The sequence below is a fragment of the Temnothorax longispinosus genome, chromosome 9 (genome assembly GCF_030848805.1).
Source record: "Temnothorax longispinosus isolate EJ_2023e chromosome 9, Tlon_JGU_v1, whole genome shotgun sequence".
Lineage (NCBI taxonomy): Eukaryota > Metazoa > Arthropoda > Insecta > Hymenoptera > Formicidae > Temnothorax > Temnothorax longispinosus.
The window spans coordinates 15,684,533-15,701,482 of NC_092366.1; the positions used below are offsets into that span (position 1 = coordinate 15,684,533).

At 34.8% G+C, this 16,950-nt stretch overlaps 2 protein-coding genes across 6 annotated transcripts in view; one reads left to right on the forward strand and one right to left on the reverse strand.

Moving 5' to 3' along the window:
* Positions 1 to 35: 35 nt before the first annotated feature.
* On the reverse strand, positions 36 to 4,489 carry Rsph4a (Radial spoke head protein 4a). The gene is given in 11 exon segments (XM_071788807.1): positions 36 to 368; positions 471 to 658; positions 965 to 1,185; positions 1,289 to 1,437; positions 1,555 to 1,735; positions 2,131 to 2,253; positions 2,392 to 2,652; positions 2,999 to 3,086; positions 3,181 to 3,380; positions 3,518 to 3,707; positions 4,013 to 4,489. Coding segments are annotated over 11 exon segments (1,797 nt in total). The 5' UTR covers positions 4,132 to 4,489; the 3' UTR covers positions 36 to 291.
* Positions 4,490 to 7,902: 3,413 nt separating this feature from the next.
* Positions 7,903 to 16,950, forward strand: part of Ppn (proteoglycan-like sulfated glycoprotein papilin) — an 87,587-nt gene continuing 78,539 nt past the window's right edge. For 4 of the 5 annotated variants that reach the window (XM_071789260.1, XM_071789265.1, XM_071789263.1 and 1 more), the window contains exon 1: positions 10,507 to 10,639. In XM_071789260.1, coding sequence (XP_071645361.1) covers positions 10,617 to 10,639 — 23 coding nt within the window. In that variant the 5' untranslated portion in view covers positions 10,507 to 10,616. Of the gene's footprint in view, positions 8,103 to 10,506; positions 10,640 to 16,950 lie in introns of those variants that run through there. The other variant, XM_071789262.1, reaches the window with a different exon arrangement.

The window sequence follows — 16,950 nt, forward strand, 5'->3', positions numbered from 1 at the left end:
AGATACACATGATAACATATAATATTTTTCCAACTATTCAATCTATACTTAAAAAAAAATATTCAATCTTTATTCTAATAATATTAAATGTACTTATATATTTACTATTTTCTCAGAATATATTTCATAATGTATAATAATTATTTAAAGTATCCTTTGAAGGTAAAACTATATTGTTGATACACCAGATTATATCACTCTCCTGGTGCACTCTATAGGAAAACTATTGATGTAACATGTAATGCGGAAATTTAGAAATGTAATGTATCATGTAACATGTAAAGAAAGTTATTAATCTTCCTCCTCCTCATCAACATCTGTTTCTTCTTCTTCTTCTTCTTCTTCCTCCTCCTCTTCCTCCTTTTTATCTAACATTCCTTTTTCTCCTACAGGAAAAAATTATTTTAGGAAATGTAAAAAAGTAAAAAATATAATTATAAAAAAAAATATTTTTTTCTTTAAGCAATCACCCATTGGTAATGTTGGTGATGGTAAACGCGTTAATTGATAAACCTCTTCTTCTTTGACAGTAGGATCACGAATTTCCATAATCTCCGGTCCGATTTTGTACTGATCTTGAACAGGTGGCATATCAGAAGGACTATAATTATATACGTTGTATTTGTGGCCCCAGCCAATATACATAGTAGCGAAGCGTCTGTGAAATGACATCATTAAAATCATATTAGCGTAATTCCATGCGCATTAATTTCCTTATAGTGTAATTATAGTTCAGCATAATTTTTTTTTGTGTTATCATTAGCCGCAAACTTTTGCAGTGGAATGTGATGATCATTGAGTACGTGATAAGTTACGCATGAAATAAATTTCAAATTGTTTTGCATTAAATTTGACGCTGTGTAAAATTTAAATAAAATTGTTTTGTATTTTAATGTATTAATAGTTGGCTCTTAAATTAATTTAAATATTAATATTGGAAAAAAAATTAAATGCACTTGCGTACTTTCCTGCCGCAAATGCGAACGCTCCAGGCCAGATATTCGATCTAACTAAAGCTACTGCAATGTCTGGTTGTATGTATGTCGACTGTCTAACAGTCCATGGTATCACGGAGTCAACAATAGCGTCTTCCGATAAAGGAGTTAAGAGAGGCGGTCCAATCTCTTTTTCCATCATCTTTGTTTCATCTTTTTCTACATCTTCTTCTTCTTCTTCGATTGCTTCCTATGTAATTAAAGCTCCCTATCAAGCAACTTGATGAAGTACTTTTGCAAGTAATGATGAAAGATAGTTTTACAGTGGGAACTAAAATATTTAATCAACTAACGTCGACAATCTTTTCCTCCTTCTCGAGATTCCACCACACAGTTCGTCCTTGCTCGAGAATATATGGACTATGATGACACCAATTTGACATGGAAGGATCTACAAGATCCTTGATCGGCAGTGGATCATAATTAATGTTTTCTGACAAATCTTCTGTGTAGACTATATGTAAATAATACTGTTTTTAAATAGTGTATAGAGTTAATTTATAAATAATAATTATTGGATTTTTTTCTGTCATTGTCTATTGAAAAGATAATTTATAACAAGAATTGAAAATTTGTTATGTATTACCTTCTTTCCTTTCTTCTTCTATCTCTTCATCCTCGTCTTCTCCACTGAATGTAAAGAAACCAATCGGCGAAACATGAGTGGTCGCACTGATTCTTGCAATTTGTGCACGAAGATAATTTTTCTCAGTACCAGGAAACGGCGGAAAACTGTGAATCTGTCTTGGAACAAAAAACAATATGATAAATTAGAGGAATAGCCAAAAGAATAGAATTGATTAATCAAAATAATTTTATTGTAGTTTAAAAGTCGTTCGTTGTTTGATTTTAATAACTGCTTTCAGGTATCTCTCCGCATAATTGCTATATATATATATATAGATATTGCTTAGAAAATAAATTTTTAATTTATCCATAAATCACTCCGCCGTCCTTGTTCATTGTTATCATACATCGTCTCGCAAAACTCTGATATCGTCATATATATGCATACCATCACATATTATGAATAACAAAGCGATATGTGGATTAACTTTATAGATGCTTTATGGACGTGTTCGCAAATAACATCGCTCTAACTAGGGGTTCTCCTTTATTAAAAGGCATCACGTACCGGTGTCTCCAAGTTTCCCGTGCAGTATCGAACAATCTGTCGTGCAATTACTATCTGCTGTGGTGTAACCGTCGGAAGTTCGATCCACTCGTCTAACCCAGGCGTGTTGCATACAAAATACACCTAAATACGATTAGCTGTGAGATAGCGAGAGATTATAAAAGAAGCGTGCAACGTGACACTGGCTAAATATTAATTCATTACGCAGCCGTCAAATGTCATCTTTGATATTCCGATAATCGAGAACTTATAAATGCGCACTTTTTTATTGAGGCCACTCCCAATTCTCTCGATCGGTATTTCTGGCAATGGTATCCACGGATTAACAGGTAACGATGGAAAGACAAGCTCCAAAGGCTTTCCTTCTGACGTATCCTTGCGCGGATTTCCCGTTGTTTCGACAGTTCCCTCCATATCTTCCTTCTTGATTTTTCTTTCCGCTTCTTCCGCCGCGAGTTTCACCGCTGTTTCGACTTCAGCTTCTTCTTTTTCTCTTCTAGATTGTATTTCATGTTCCTCCTCCTATTTTTAAAGAAAGTGACATAACATTCTTACAAGATTTTAAGATTTTACGTACATAATAATTGCATTATATGTTAGTTATTCAAGAAAAGCTCATATAGGTATTTTAATTCTATGATAAATATTTCTTCAATTCATGTTTTCAAGCTATATGGTAGAGAATATATAACAATAAATTAATGAATACAAAGAATAGCATAATCAATTTTCTCAGCGTCACTCATAATGTCACCAAACATTTTTATGAGACTATATTTATTTAGAGATTAGATTGAATCGCTATATGCAATGTCTTTTGTACGGTACAAAGCAAGAGTTTAATTGTATTTTAATATTATTATTTTACCTGCAATCTTCGAGCAAGCTCATCCGCCTGAAGTTCAGCTTCCAGTATATAATAATTTTTAGGTTTTCCAAGTATTTTACCCCAAAATCTGGTATAGCAATTAACAACAAAAAGATACATTTATTGAATAAACATATGGTGCGATATAGTTTTGGAATATGATAGCTACATAAATCAAATACCTAATATTTTCAAGTGGCATTGTCGAGGCGAGTTTCCGAATCGATAAATTAAGCAACGCTATTTCGTGTCGTGGCAATCCTACACCCGTCTGCTCGAAGTAGAACAAAAGATCCAACATGTTGGGATGTTTCTTTTTCTTATCGACCTCCTCTTCGTCCCCTATTTTCTCCTGTTCGTCGTCGTCAATCCGCTGTACGCTCTACCATGATTGCAAGAAGATCGAAAGGTAAAACGAAGATTATAGTTTGCCTCGTTTGCGTCATTTACATGTATTTATCTGAAGAAAACTTGGAGTGTGTGTCGTGGTTTCATTATCTATTACTTGTCAGACCGCACCTGGAAGAGCTTAATGAGCTTCTTGGCATCGTCGTATTGCACGGGCGGTATGTACAGATCCCGAAGATAATCCGTCTTAGTCTTAAATCTCTCCTCTTTCAATTTTTTACTGTATTCCTCGAAAATATCAACAGCGTTTTGTGGCCGTTCGGCCAGTATTTTTGCCAAAAGCTCGACTAAATGGTCATATCTAAGAATAAAGAAGTAAATTAATAATAATTTATTTATTCCTCTTCAATAACTATTCTTTATTTATATTTAATACATTTTCAAGTTTTTATAACGTTAAAAAATATTATTTTATCATATGTTTAAAAAATATTATTTCAAAATTAATGCAATACAATCGTTTCTACTACGCTAAATTTTTTTCTGTAAAGGAGAAATATAATAAATATGTGAAATATATATTGAAATATATTGAAAATAAAAGTACGCGACAAAGGGAATACAATTGTATAGCTTTTATCGCAGGAAATTCAGTGATGCGCGTACAAACTGTCACCCGATTCCGTGCTGTGTTTCTGAAGAAATATCTTCGCGCGTCGGATATCGTGCTTCACGCTGGGAACGTCGTCGGGAGGTGCTTCTTCTACGATATAAGAATATGCCATTCTTATTATGCTGTTTTTCACGTCTCACCGCATGCAGCTAGCTCTGTAAAATTGCACGCGATGTCGCATCGCCGGATACTCAGTATAATATTATCGCACTAACGTAACCACTACGCAAGCTCTGTCATCATTTGGTAATATATCAACGCCAACTGATTTTTTTTAATCGACGCTGTTCATCCGTTTCTTCCGTTCATCGCCATCCTGTGTCGCGAAATCGCTGCGATTGCTGTTACAAAAATATAAAATCTTATCTAGTGACCTAATTATTTCGACACACCACACTGCTAAAAATGCTTTTAATCAGCTTTGTCGAAAGTAGATAGAACGATAGCTGAGATAAATGTCGCCTACGCATTTCTACAAACGGGAATCCATTTCCGAGTGACGATGTAAGAAGCAGACAGATGTACAAAAAAATATTTGAAAGAAAGCTCCGTTTAAAGTATAAATATATATACATATATAAAATTATTGAGTTGAATACGTGTAAATATAATAATAGTAGTAAAAATATATATCATGCATATACATATAATTTTTTTAGTATTAATTTAAAATATTTTATATATATCTGTATCTTTTAATCATATATATTTAATTATATATTTTTTTTCTCTGCATCTATTGCATGATATAACAAAATACAATCATTTTCTAGATAATTCTGTAAATAGGTAAGTTAAAAGGAAAATGTGAATGAATAATACGACTCGATAAAGATGAGTCGCACGCGTACAGTTTCTATCAGCTTGCATCCTGGAATATAGTTATCGTCTATCGGGTGTCCTAAATATGACGAACATTTTTCGAGGTCACTGGCTGTTTCCTTTGACGCCCACCCTCCTTTTACAGCGTAGAACGTGCCCCATCTTCAAAAACTGCCGCCACGATAAATGTCGAAGCTTTCTGATTGAAAAGTTCTGAAAATCTACGTCGTTAAAAATAGTTTCAGAAATGATGACTTTTATCTCTGCTTTGTTTACACGAATTATTGAATTATGAAATAAAAATGTTATATCATATTACTTTAACAGTTATGTTTTTAGCTGAAGTTTGGAGCGTTCTTGGAGTAAAAATTAAAAATTTGTTTTAATTAAAAAGGATTTATACAAAGAAACATATGTAGATAAAGATATAATAAATGCAACAAAAAACGTGCGGATATATCGGATTAAATGGAGTACTTCCAGGCGTCGGCCGATAATAAATCATTATTCTCTTACCTTCATGCATCTTAAAGATTGTCCGCGCACTTGTACATTTTGGCACAAAACGCAGGAACAGTCGTGTTATGAATTTTTTATTTACATATATACAAGTCATCATTACATATACTAGTACGCACTGAGCTTAATTGAGCACTTTTGGGGGCCTCGATTATTAATAAATTATTTTATTCTTACAGTCAAGAATCATAGATATTGTTTTTACATTTGTATATTATTTTTTTACTACAAATTACAGGATTCAGCGTTTTTGTGAAAATTTGATTCTGCTCTCTTCTTTATCTTTTGTTATTTGTTTATTACTTTTAAATTGATTTCTTATTATAATTTTATGGTTTTTTATATAAATATATATTTATTCTTTTTTATAATTTTTTTTAATTAAGGCAATTTTTTAATTATTTTAAATAAACGCTCCAAACTTTATCTGCATAGTTATTAACGTATAATACATATACATATATGTATATTATATCTACACTGATGTCTGTGCGCTGCAATATTTATACATGCATAACGGCATTATGTCTTTTCCAGATATTATGAATAAAAACTACTATTTCAAAAAGTTCTCAAAAAATGTAATTCTGCGTACACGTTTGCATAATCCTTGTAAGCTATCATGCAAATTGTTTTTCATAATTTTAATATGTTAATATTTGCTGAGGCATCTAAATATATAGTAATCATTGGCCATAATATATATAATTAAATTTACGAATATTTGGAAGAATAGGATTAAAGACAATGATCATGATGATATATTCTTGTTTCTCCGTAAAATTACCAAGCTTCTCATTAGATTCATGCCACAATTTTAATAAAACTGTTAATTTACGCACATACTTTCTCATATATGAAATTTTCTATCGACATTGCAGCTCGAATGTACAGTGCTATGGCGTGCGATGCGTTCGGCTTTAATTACCATTCGTTGTTACGCCGCCGGTCAACAAGCTGAAATTATGGCTGTGCCCTACCACCCGCGAGGCATTCGGTTGAACACGTGGCAAGCTTCAAACACATTGAATTGCGTATAGTCCAGGATTTCGTAATTTCAAGAGTTATAACAGGTGGTGTTGGACGAACGTATCACACATCATCCCACGTGTTATGTTCAACATGCTTTTCGGCGAGCCATGCAGCTGCGTCACTCCGCATTCCGCTCGGCACTTCGCCGCTGCATAATGCCACGTAATTAACAAAATGGTATGCCGATTAATAAAACGTGAGCGCATGATTGCCCGAGTTGGCATGTATCGGACGGACGGATTCGGAGCAGAACGGATTACCCGATTCGCCGAAATTCAATAGCCACCGCCGTTTGACGCGCATTGTTCGCGCGACGGCCAAATGCGTTAATTAACAAAAGGCCGTTAATGTATGAGCGTCTATCGCAGATGCGATTTTCAACCGATAACGATGATAAACGAGTTCGGATAATCCGACTCTCTCTCGTGCGCGGAATAGCGTAATAGTCCGCGATAGACGACAATCACGATATTTTCCTCGAGCATTCCATTTTCCGCAGCTATCCGCGGTTAATGCTGTTACAATCAAGTCAGTCAAGTGTAAACGTTTTCTTGAAAATGAAAATAAAAATATTTTAATTAAGTACAAATATAACATATGTGTCAATTTTTAACGTTATTCTTTGCTGTTTGTAGAAATTATTTTATTGAAATGATATGTTAAGTCGTTATCATTATCTTAATAAAATTAATTTTAAATAAAATGTATTTATTCCAAATGTTTTTACCGCGGCTATTATTCAATATAATTTAAAATCTGATTTAATTTAATTTAATTGTTAAATATACTTTATTAATTTTCAAAAGTTTTTAAAATTTTACTTGCTTATAAATTAAAGACTGTTGAAGCTCTCTGATGCTTTTAAAGGCACTGTTAAAAACAAATCTATCCAAGATTGATTAAAAAATTCTTATATAAAAGAAAGTCAATATACCTGCAAAATTTTATATAAAAGTTTTGTAAGTCGTATAGACTTTCTTTCGTATAAAAATTTAAAAATTTTTACAAATCCTGATATGTTAAAAAAAGTATAGATAGTGAGCGAAAATATAGTTTCCGAGATTTTTCTTGAAGTTCCTTTACACGCTTCACCGACGATGCTCTTAAAGAAGAGCGAAGAACGATAAATTTGTTAATCAAGCGGCATTGGACGCATTTCGAATGTAGACGACGAGTGCCGGAGTTGGTGCTCGTAATTCGCGGGGGCGTTGGAGTATGAATGAGTCCCCACCATTGTCTCTCTCTTCAAGCCATCTCGTTCTCTCGCCAGTCGACCACCCTGTCTCTTACCAGCCCTACTCGTCCCCTCCATATATCCTTATACTCTTCTTTTTCTTTTCTGTCTCTCCTTCTCTCTCTTCCTCTACTTCCCTTTCTCTCTCTCTCTTTCTCTCTCTCCCCGTCTTTCTCCTTCGTATCATCACTATTCTTTGGTCCCTCTGCCTCACACCCACACCGACCGAAAGCAGCTCATATCGGGGGTCGGTTCTCTCTCCAAGTTCCGCGCTTCTTTCGGTCAGTTTTCTCCCGTGAGTTGTACGCGCGCGTTCTTTCGTGAGGACCGGCTTCTGTGTCGTACAGTCTTTAGGCCCTACAACCACGAGAAACAGAACTAGTTGTGTTGAAATAAGAACTATTCCTCCCGGCATCCTGTGGATACCCGCAGAACAGGAGAGCCGCACTGTTCAACATGCGCCATCGACTTTCAAGGTGCGTTACATACAATAAATAATATATTTTTTTATTTCTATTAGATTGGTGAGATAAATAAAGTACCTAAATTATCTTGATTAGATTGATTATCAACTTTCTTTGTTGCTCGTTGTCAAGTTGAGGTCCGAATATCTGTCCATGAAATAAAAGTGTATATAAGTAATTATACAAGTAACAAAGTAATTATAAAATTACTTTGTTTATTATAAATACAATAATAGTAAAAAACAAATTATTACATATATTTATAGCTAGCAACAAGATATGTATTTTAATTATAGCATTTTATCTAATGAAACATTGTACATTGTTTAATAAGTAACAAACCTTAATATGCTGTAACTCTCCAAGTATCGAAGCGATTAAAAGATGAACCCTTGTTAAATAATATGCCATTTGAAGTCTTTTTCATTCAAAATAGAAAATTACCCTGCTGTCGGACAGTTACTCTTGCAGTTATTAAAACGATTTAGTATGAAATGCGCAAGTTTACGTCTACTGGACCTTATTATTAAAAGTTTCACTTCTCCCGTCTTGAAATCGTTCGAACTTCGGTAATGTCATTCTAACTTGAAAGTGCAGTCTAACTTATTTGGTGGTAATTACGCGGCATTATACAGAAAAGAGGAAAAAATGCAAACGTATTTAATACAGCAATAAAAAATAATTCATTACGCAATGATTGTGTAAAGACATAAAACATTGAACAAACTGCCCTGAATCCATCTGACCTTAGATTTATACTGTACTTAAAAAAGCATTTTTTTTCTGTGATAATTTTTCTATTTTCTCCCTTTTAAGTTAATTTTTTGTGAAATAATTATTATCTTTGTAAGTTACATTAATTTTACCAATTTTATTGTATATTAGTCAAATTTTGTTTTCATTCACTACTTCTGAGATTTCGTCTCTATACTAATATTCTTAAAAAATTTACAATTTTTTTTACATTTTAATCGGTTAAATACTTTATGTTTTATATTATAGAAAGATAGTGGTAAATTAGTATGGTATTCGTGTGATTTGTCGCGAGAAGTAATGTCACTCGTTACTATTAAGGAGTCGTTTCAAAGAACGCCTTACATTATTCATTTGTCGTTTCTACACGGCATTGGTCGATCGTTCGTAAATCGTTCGTTCCTGATTCCCCTCGACTCACTCTTTATTAAGACGTTCACGTTTAAATGAATGAGTGAATGAATGGATGAATGGATTTCAAGAAGCCGCGAGACCTCGATCTTTCTTTATCCTTGAGCCTTCCAGTAATGAGATACTGATTTATTACAAATTGCAAATATGCGTTAAATCGCTCACATTCATCCAAAAAGCCTTTTAGATGTATTGTGTTAGCGTACATCATTCTCACGCATATATGTAAAAGAGACACTTTACATTCTTATAAAAATAATTTTATCTTTAAGTGGTGTAAAATATTGGAACATGTTATATCCTTTTTTTTAATATATTAGAATTTTAATTTAAATTCTCGCACGCATTTTAGATATTTTTTATTCTTTGTTTGCATTGTACGATCAATAGCATGAAAATAAAAAATTACCATTAATGTTTCAATTAAATTTAGTTCAACAAAAATTAATTGATATTCCTACATCTTTTGCATAACAAAAACATAATTTATGCAATGAATTTGATACGACTAATGTAAAACCAACGTAAACAATTATATATGGAAATATTTTTTAGTATTGCACAGTTTAATTACCAATATTTCCGGTGTACACCTTGCATTTTATTTCTTATCTTACTGTTAATTAGATATATAAATCCAAATGTCCTTGTGTTTGCCTCATCTAGTTTTATGTCCTAGAAATGATGCATGTGCACATTCGAGTGGAACAAATCATTTCCTTCTATTAAAGCGTAGCATTAAAAAAATAAAATAGGTAATTACCATTCTCTTCTCCACTGATGTAAAACCAATGTTTTATAGTTTACTTATACGCATATCTGTGTATTAGAGTTATATTAACGTTCGTATATTTGATGCAAATTTTTTCTTTGTGAAAATAGGAATAGCTATGATTATTGTTAGCATATGAAAGCAATTACCGCGATTGTTATAAATTCTAAATCTGACAGGTTTTGTCGACGAGAATGTAATAATGACGATATAACTACTCATCGATGAGTAACTTAACTTTAACTCTATTTAACTCTCTTAACTTTATTTGGAAAACAGAGATTTTAATATGTCATGTGGATTTATCAGTCAAAAAATTTAATGAGATACGAAGTCGCGCGCGATGGGATAAGGGAATAAAAGCGAAATTTGCGGCACCTCAGTATCGGAAGGCCGCAGGCCTGTGGTCCATGACCGGTCGACGCAGCCTCCTCCCGGTTCCAGAGAGAATCGGAGTCACGTTCAGTCAGTGGCCGACTCCCGTCCGTGGAGGTGGTGCGCGTTATCGCTCCTTCGGTTCCTCTCCCAACAGTGCGCCGAAAGGAGTTTTCCGGCTTCTGCATATATCCCAAGGCTCATCTTCATCGGGCATGACGAACATCAGGAGCACGTGGTTAGTCGAAAAAATTTTTTTTGCGTCACTGTTGGTTTCCATTGCGTCACGACTATGCTCCGTTTTTCAATTTTTGAATGCCGTTCTTCAATGCGTGAAGAATATCGAATGTTCGTTTTAGTTTTCTCTTTCTTAGATTCAGGTCTCAATCTCTCTCTTTCTCTCTCTGTCTCTCTCTCTATCTCTCTTCCTTAGGCTGGGAATCGATTTTCGTTTAGCCCGTTTTTATGAAGCGCACGGAAGTACCCAATTACGAAACCATTTAAAGGGAGTTTTAATTAAAGGCTGAGGTGGCTTTTGCGAGTGATTTGCTTGCTTTCTATCGTGCCGCTCCTGCTTAAAGATATAACGCGTAATTAATAATCACGTTGTATACAGAATGTTTATTTGCATTAATGAAGAATTTACCGAATGTTCGCATACTTCACATTCTTCTCAGCTTCTTCTCTCCTTTTCCTCGTTTCTCGTGGCAAATCAAAATTGTATGAGGCTATAGCAATACTGTCAAAACTTGATGTCGATCGTAATTGCTTGAATGAATAAACTGAATTGCTACAAAAACGAGTTTCTATTGAGTTCTTACTTCTACTAGTTATTACGTCTACGAGCGAATAATTTTAAAATTCTGGTGATTTACACACTTAAATGTATATATCCGCGCTCGCATTTGTAGAATGACTCATGAAATTCTCGTCACAATTTGAATTATGCCGTAGTTTTCCAAATGGTTCGACCGTTAGATGTGTGTGAAAGTCCGTTTCAGAAAAGTTTTCGTTTCTGCTCGCCTAGTCGCAGACGTTTACGTTTCTTCCGACATGCACAATTCGCACATGTCGAGAAACAGGAGATGGTCTCGTGAGTTCTTTGAGACGCGAAGGGCGGATTGGTCGACATGTGTGTCTCCTCCGACCGACTCATTTGTCAAAGCGCTCCGAGCGCTTCCAGTTAACTGGACTTAACTTATTATATACTGCTTATTATTTATTTTCCAGTAAACCAGAATTATGTTATTTTTAAAAAACAATTTCGTATATTCGCACAATGCTGTGGTTACAAACTAGTTATCATCAACTTTTCACGTTGCGCTCATGCAACGTCTACCACGTTTATACAATGTACATATTTCTCTTGCTCTTAATTTTTTATATATAGATATATAATGTAAATCCGGGAGTTGTATTTTATTACTGTTGTTCTTTTCTCCATCTATTCTGTGCTAAGCTATCAGACAAGCTGCCTTCCTGGTATATTGTAACAGTGACAATTAAATTACGTTACAACACATGAATTATTACATATTTACACAAAGTCAACGAAAATGTTTTTGCCTTCGATTTACAGTTATAACAGTACTTCACTTGCGGTAGTTCTAAAGGGTTATTGTAACGAGCTTTCAGGTGCCATCCTACTGGCTAGCTTGGCAGGACAATGGTTTATGCTAATTCCTGCTGATTCTATGTAGACGTCTTTCCACAGTCTGTACACAGAATACGCGTGTAATGTGTCAGAATTTAAAATTTAACCGGCATCACAACAGTTGCAAACGATGCGAGATTTAAGCATTGCACTTGCGAGTTGTTTTGTTCAATAAAATCACAACTTGTATTTTATGAGAAATCAAAGAAAAAATATGAGTTTCGCGCTTCGTTTTATTTACTTTTTTATTTATCTCATTCATTTATGCACGTTTGTGTAATGGTAAACATATGTTTTCTGTTTTATTTATTAATTAATTTTGTTAATTGCTTTATCATTTATTTTATTATTTAATCATATGTATAAATAATCCGATTCTTCCTTTAATGAGATTAACAGAATCTAATAAATGTCTTTTTCGAATTATGTATTAACTGCGCTAATGTTTATTACTAATGCATTCTCGGAAGGAAGGAAAGGATTCCTTGAAGAAGTATCTGCATGCTGACATAGCAACATTACAGAGTTTGTCATTTGCGCGATGCTGACTCGTGAGAAATATAGTAACTGACGTTCTAATATCTTTTTCGAATTTCAAAAATCCGAGAGATCTACCTCGTGGAACAAAGGGTTGTAGGCTTATACCGAATAAACAATTTAATGTCGGCCGAATAAATACGTTGTTCCACTGGTCCCGCACTGTGTATATTCGCTCATAGAAATTTCCAACGCGGAAAGCACTCTGTCAGGTATACCCGGCCACATATGTTGCAGACAATCCTGCATTTCGTGGCTTATTTTAGTTTCTCTGGTAGAGGGGAGAGGGAGAGAAAGCTGTTATTTCTGTTCCATAAGTTAATACTCCAGGGCACAGCCCTCGCGTGTTTGGTTAAATACCAGGCACTGTTCCGCTGTTTCAAAACACTCGAAAGTATTACGGTTTTGTTTATTGTTAGGCTGTTTGTATAAATGAGATTATCGTACAGGAGGGTAGGAAGGCGTGCTGCGGGAAGTAATTTTAATCACAACTCCCGCGCATTCCTAGATCACGGAAGATACATCGCGCGACGTACGCTCCCCACATTATTCTAACTAAATTTGAATTCATCCTACAATCTTGCGAGCTATTTGATCGATTAAAATAGGAGTTTGCAAACTTTACGCGTTTGTTAACTTGCTAAAAGGATAATTAATGAAACATCTATATTTTTAAGTGATATAATACTTTACGCTCATTAAAGTAATTATGTGCTGGCATTCGTAAATAGTACGAATGTATTGCATGATAAATTTTTCCTGTCCTTCTCAAATACATATTTGTTTATATAAATTTTACATTTTACTTAAATTTTATAAGATTTATTTTACTGCTGCATTTATCCAATTTGCTATACAATTTTTAATATATTTAGAAATTGATCTTATTAAATTTCTGTACACATGCATGCCTTTATGAGAATTAGTATATACGCTTTTGCCTAATTCTCACGATGACAGATAAGCCATCAATCCAAACAAGTTTAGTTAAAAAATTTTCTATTATTTATATATAAATTCTTTTTTCAACAACATTTTATTATTGTCAATATAAGTCAATATAAAGTATTGAAATTGATAGATACTATTATGAATGTATCTCTTCGTGATAATACATCGTATTCTCATTCTAAAAAAATATTTGTGTGAAAGAATAGCGATACAATATAGGACTTTATCAATTTATAGTACATACTATTTGCAAATTAATAATATTACTATTAGTTCAAATTGGATATTGATTACGGGTGCATATAATAATTATTGTGCAGTTCTTTATTTCTAATCATATTTACCCCTGTTACTTTTGATGAGGAGTAAAAGAAATGTTAATTTATTCTCAGAAGATTTGACCGGATGATTACTCGAAGTAATTGGATTGTTCCTCATCCGTAACGAACTTGATTCAACAGTGCAGTGCCATTTAATACGTTTAAGACTTAAAGACAATGTATACTTTTAATCTAAATAATTAATTTAAAAAAATAACCAAACTTTATCTTCAAAAATCTGACATATAACAATAGATTGTTAAACGAATTACAAAGTATAATTTAAAAAAAAACTTACATATCTGTTTCATGTTTTTTTGCAAAGTAGAATGTTACTTAACAAACATGATATGAATTATTAATATATTTTTCCAGTTACAAAAAAAGCTTGATACGTTTTTCTCAGTTTAAGTAATGTTTTTCACCAGCTGTGCTAAAACTTCTTTTCACTATTTCGCGTTAACATTGTGCAACATAGCTTGAATTATTATTTCCACGTTGAGCATTTACCGTGCAACTGCATTCACAATTTCTGATATCTGCTGGCGCTGACTCGCATAAAATGAAAAACTTGCCGACGCATCTTTGTAAGCGAGAACTCATCTTTTCTCCGTAAAGATATACATTTCTTTTTGTTTTTAATCTTTCCCTTTTTAATATTTTCGCACCTATTTGTAGCTCGGGCGGTAATGTATACGCGCGTCATTTTTACGCCCCAAAGCCTTCGTGAATTATTCTTCTAAAAGCAATAGACTGTCGTAATCAATCCGAGAACCTATAGCTTATGTGTTTAGTGGTCGAATGTCTCATCCAACTATCTCACGAAGATATTAAGTACTACAAACGTTGTCTTTTACGTGGACGACAACGAGCACAATTATAATTTGCAATTCGACTGTGTGAGTATCAACATTCTGAAGCACAAGGATACGATTCCTTGCAGCATTGTTTGCTCATAGTAATTACGAGATCCACGGATTCAAGTGCTTCTGCAAAAGGAGCAGAAGAGATTGAAGAGAAGAGGCCGAGTAAATGAGGAACGAGGGAGAAAGGCCAAGGAAAGCGCTTGCATACACGTGGGTTTCCCCTCCGTTCATCCTCACGTAAGAAGAGGCTCCGCAGAGCGGGGAAAAAAGTACCGGTTATATCGTATCCTCGTTCATCTCCATCGTAAGAGAGCGACTGTAGTCGATAAAATATCATGATAGGGACGGGAAGGGAGGGCAACCCTTCTGCGCTCGTGCGCATCACGCACGAAAAGGAACAAGAAGAGAAGGTACGAAGCGAGAGGAAGCCGCGCATATAATTCTTGTGTGACTGACGGGTACGCGTAAATAAAAAAAAAAAAAAAATCCTTAACGGAGATGAAAATGCTGGGTGTTTTTTTACGTTGGAAAAGTTGTCGCTTCTTCCGATCGCGATTTCACGACAAAATATGTTTTAGCAACAAATTGTACGCGCGAGTCATCTCTGGAAGTAATCTGTCAACGAGTTCGTGCGGCCGATGACAGTTTACCTTCATCGACCTACCTCGTTCGCGTACTCACAGCCCGTCATTGGTACAAGATATACTTGTCCTCGGAGAAAATGAGACACGCGTTTGGCGAGCCTTCTCGTTGGCGGACATAATAACTTGCAATCAACGAGGATCATTTATCAGGCTAAGTACGATCGTATCGTGACGCGCAAAATCGAGCAGGACGAAGCTAGCGGAACCTTTGGTCCTTCGCGGAAGAAATTGCGCGTGAGAAGCACGATAATATACGATCGGCGAGGAAAAAAAAACGTGGTATTCTTACATGTACTTCTTCACCGGTGGGTTCGTTTGTCGAGAAGAAGTTTAACTACAACTATTGAGCGAATCAAATCAACAGCGCGAGTGGACCATAGAGAATTGGAGCAGCAGGTTTTGTGCCGTTGGCTTGCCAGAAAAATCGATCGATAGAAATTTTGTTGTCAGTCATCACCGGCGAACCCGGAGATTCACAAGTTGTCCATGACTGTGAACATATCAGTGAGTCGCGTGATCTTTACGATGATTATACGTCTAGCGGATCCGAAAAGAATCTGACGAAATAACAACTTCCATATTTACACTCGTTCTTACCGTGTATGACTTCTTATGCTGATATAATCTCGAACGTTGTAACGCTCGTTACGTAAATACAACTTTTATCTTTAACCAGATAAAATCTTAATATAATTTACATTCTTAACAATCTATTATTATTATATTTTTCATCATTTACAAGAATTCTATCATTTATATGTGCATAAAACGCACTTAGTCAACCTGACTTGAAATTGAAGAATTTAATAAGAGATTTTTTTTAAATCAAGGAATTGATTGCTGTGCATAAAAATGTAGTAAATGTTAATTTAATAGATTTGATTCTTGATTACAAATATTTTAGTGAAATATTTTAAATAGAAAAAAATAAACGCTATTAAAATAAAATTACGTCCAAGGATTTTTTCTCATTGTCAGTGAAGCGATGCGAGACGTATAACAGGTTTCTAATCAACATATGACAATGGCAAATTAGTTCAGTGCAGTCAAGGAATCATTTGTATCTCGTTACATATATTTTTCATGTGTTGATTTGACGATGCATATTGAGCGAACAAAACAAGGAATTATTTATCATCTCGTTGCTTCGTCTTCGCCTTTTTCGAGTCATCCCGCATTCCAGGACCATAATTTCAAACTCGTCATTTTGTTTCACATTCGCGTATCGCAGCATCACCGTCGAGAGTTTCTCCGGGTCGCATCCCCTGTCAGAATAAGCATCAGGGCAACCTGTTGCGCTCAGATGCCGCTCTCCGTCGTTGCTCACGTCCGTGACCGTGTCAGTGAGCTTCTTTCGCTCTCCCTCTCTCTCTCTCCCTCTCTTTTCCTCTTTCGCTCTCTCACTCTCTCACTCTCCTTCTCATTCTCTCTCGTCTTCCTCTCCGTCCCACTTTCCTCAAGTCACCATCTCTTTCCTATGCTTTCGTTCTTTCTTTGTCGCCTTCTTTCGTCTTTTTCCCGCTTGCCAAGAGCGACAGAATGCCCTTCGTCTGCGACGTGTCTACGGTGCATGTTCT